This window comes from Cyprinus carpio, chromosome A7 (assembly GCF_018340385.1).
Source record: "Cyprinus carpio isolate SPL01 chromosome A7, ASM1834038v1, whole genome shotgun sequence".
Lineage (NCBI taxonomy): Eukaryota > Metazoa > Chordata > Actinopteri > Cypriniformes > Cyprinidae > Cyprinus > Cyprinus carpio.
Genome location: NC_056578.1, coordinates 655,231 through 658,654, shown reverse-complemented (window position 1 = coordinate 658,654; position 3,424 = coordinate 655,231). Strand labels below are relative to the sequence as shown.

At 37.7% G+C, this 3,424-nt stretch overlaps 1 protein-coding gene across 1 annotated transcript; it reads left to right on the top strand.

The window, feature by feature from the left end:
- LOC109059382 (macrophage mannose receptor 1-like) lies at positions 1–2,889 on the top strand. The gene is made up of 3 exons (XM_042759317.1): positions 1–357; positions 1,206–1,553; positions 2,462–2,889. The coding sequence occupies exons 1-3, from the start codon at positions 123–125 to the stop codon at positions 2,821–2,823; spliced, it is 945 nt and encodes a 314-aa protein (XP_042615251.1). The 5' UTR covers positions 1–122; the 3' UTR covers positions 2,824–2,889.
- Positions 2,890–3,424: the final 535 nt, after the last annotated feature.

The following is a 3,424-nucleotide window of genomic DNA, read 5'->3' as shown; positions in this document are numbered from 1 at the left end:
CTCTCTGCTCTGTATCTGAATGTGTTCAGCGTCAGTATCACTTTATAAATGAGAACAAGACCTGGACTGAAGCTCAGAGATACTGCAGAGAGAAATACACAGATCTGGCCACCGCTGACAACATGAACGACATGAACGAGCTGAAGAAGAGTGTGATTGGTGGAAGTGTTCAGTTTGTCTGGATTGGGCTGCAGAAGATGGGTCGTGATGAATGGCATTGGTCTTCAGGTGAACCTGTGCTCTATCTGAACTGGTCTACTGGACAACCTGATGGCATAGAAGAGTGCGCTGGCATGAGAAATGGACAATGGCATGATTTGGGATGTAGTAAAATGTGGCAATTCATCTGCAACAACAGTGAGTGCAGCTATTTAAAATTAATGTATAGAAATTCAACAAACATTAATTTATAGATGTGCATATACCAATTTTTAATGCAATAATAACCACTATTTTAATTTGATTGTGAATATAGAGGTGACTGTATATTTGTCACTTTCATTGTAAATAAAATTTCTGTATTTTCAAGAAAATAAAAGACTTCACACTATGGGGTAATTTGTCACAATGGGAACCTGCGGTTAAAGAGACTATCGAAAAAAAATAAAAAAAATATTAATAATAGTGATATTTATATTGATATGGATGAGAGAGAGAGATATTGATATAGATATAGTTGTTAATTATCAATAATGTTTATTATACACAGCAGTGACTAGAGTTTATATAGTTTATTTCAGTCTTCAGTATCTCAATACAAACTGTACCATCTTTATTTTAATTGTACATTAACTCAAGTCCAGTTCATGATAGTCCATTAAAACAATTAATTTATTAACTATTAATTTATTAATTATTAATCTACAGTCCAAATAAATGTTAACTGGCATATTTAGCTGCAGTGTAACATCTTCCTCTGTTTGACGTTTCTCTCATCTGTCTCTTTGTGTCTGAGTCAAGTGTTCATAATGGATCAATAGAGAGAGCTTTAAAATCATCACAATGTTCCCCAGTGTTAATTCATGTGATATTTTTAATATAATCCTGACAATATTGTGAATATTCAGTATATCACCTCATAAGTCTTTGAGTGACGTGTTTCTGATGTTTCCACCGCTGCTCCTGTTCACATCCAAACCATAAAGCAGCGTAATAATAATGAACAAACTGATTCATGAATCATTGTCCATTTGTTTTTCTCAAAGCGAACACAGAACTCATCTTCATCAATCAGACGATGATTTGGAGAGATGCTCAGAGTTACTGCAGACAGAATCACACTGATCTGGTCAGAGTGAGAAACCAGGATGAGAATGAGAAGGTTAAGAAGATGATTAGTGATAATCACCCATCTGGATCATATGTCTGGTTCGGTCTGTTCAGAGACTCACGGCAGTGGTCAGATCAGAGTAACTCTTCATTCAGATACTGGAAGTCTGATCAGCCTGGTAATTATGGAGGTGGTGAAGACTGTACAGTGATTGAACCGATTTCTCAGGGACGATGGATTGATGTCTCTTGCAGCAAACACTATCCTTTTGTGTGTCATGAAGGTGAGTAGATCCTCACAAAACACACTCAATCCATCATCACCTCCAGATCTCTTAAAGGGGTCCTATTATGCTCTTATACAAGGTCTTGATTTTGTTTTGTGGGTGTACTAGTACAGGCTCTCATACTAGGTTGCTCGAAAAACATAGATTTTTCACATATTTTACATTATTACAACACCTCTCTTCTCAGTCTGGCATGAACAGCTCGAATAGTTCCTGTATCAAATGAAGGCCCGCCTTCTGAAATGTGAAATGCGCTGTGATTGGTTAGCTGGGCCAGTGTGTGTTGTGATTGGGCCAGTGTGTTATGTGGGCCAGTGTGTGCTGTGTGTGTGTGATTGATGGTGTGTGGCACTCGGTGCCTGGCCTGCTGTGGCTGTCGGTAATCATAGCCGCCTGGCCTGCTGTGAGCTTCAGTGTAAATATTGTGTCAAAATCAAAACAATTTGAGCGCGATTTAAACCCGGATGATTGTAATCACTCAGAGTTCGTCTGCATTGTGAACACTGCTGTGTCTCAGACATCGTGATAACACTCTTGTCTTCTCTAGTGCAGCTCAACCAGGTCTTGTCACATTCGTCGATCTTTGTCATATCACAAATCCCGGAAAATATGCGTTGTAGTCCAAATGAGTCATTCGTTGTAGTTTTGAAAAGTGAGCTTTTCTGTTAAATAAAATATCTCATTTTGAACTGGACGTTGAGCTTTGTAACTTTGCAGATCTTTTTTATGCTCAAACAGCAACATTACAGAGTAACTAAAGTTGAAAAAGTGAATAAGCATAATAGGACCTCTTTAAAGTTCCCGCTACATGTCTGACATGACAAATTCATCCCCAGTGTTTGTTCTGCATGTTGTTTTTGATCAGTCTCTCTCTAGTTTCTGCTTGTGCTTTGTTTGGTTTCCAGATAAACTGATTGTGATCAGAGAGAATCTGACGTGGTCTGGAGCTCTGAGATACTGCAGACAGAATCATGTGGATCTGGTCTCGGTTCATTCAGAAGAGATTCAGCGTGAGGTGATGAACGTGATTAAACTGGCGTCTACTGCGGCGGTGTGGCTGGGTTTACGTCACTCCTGCACTGTGGGCATCTGGTTCTGGGTGAGTGGAGAGATGGTGTGCTATCAGAACTGGGCTCCAGGGAACGGTGCATCAGAGGAGGACTGTGAACACACAGTGAGATCTGGAGCAGTTCAGTCTGGAGGAGATCAGCGCTGGATCAGCCGTCCTGAGACTGACAAACTCAACTTCATCTGCAGCAGATATTAAGAGTGAAAGGATACACAGAGCTTTCATGTAAGAAAACAAGTGCTTGTGTGTTCACTTCCTTTAACTTCATTTTCATTCATCACTTTGTAAAGTAATCATTTTTCATATATTAATTTCAGTCAGACAGTCACACCTTAGGGTTAAAAATGCAGAAATGTTTTTTTGTAAAAATACAGTTAAATCTAGAAGTATCTGTTTATTAAAACAATATAATTCTATGTAATATCGCCATGTAGATAGCTAAGTAAACACACGTGTGTTTGTGTCATTTATTAACTTAAGAATTGCTAACTGAATTTTGTGAGGGGTCAAATGGCATCATATACTGTACATCCCATTAGATATACATTTATACTGTTTTTTTATCATGAAATAATTCATGTATCTGAAGAATATGATATCAGGTTTATTATTATTACTATTATTATTATTATTTTTTTGTAAGTATCTCTGTATGTTGTTGCAGCTACTTCTCTCTCTTATATTGAGATTTATATATTAATCATGTCTAATTAGAATTGACTGTTTGAATGTGAATCAGTGAGCACCAACATTAGGTGCCTCTGCTAAATGAAATAATGTTCATTCTTTAACCCTTATT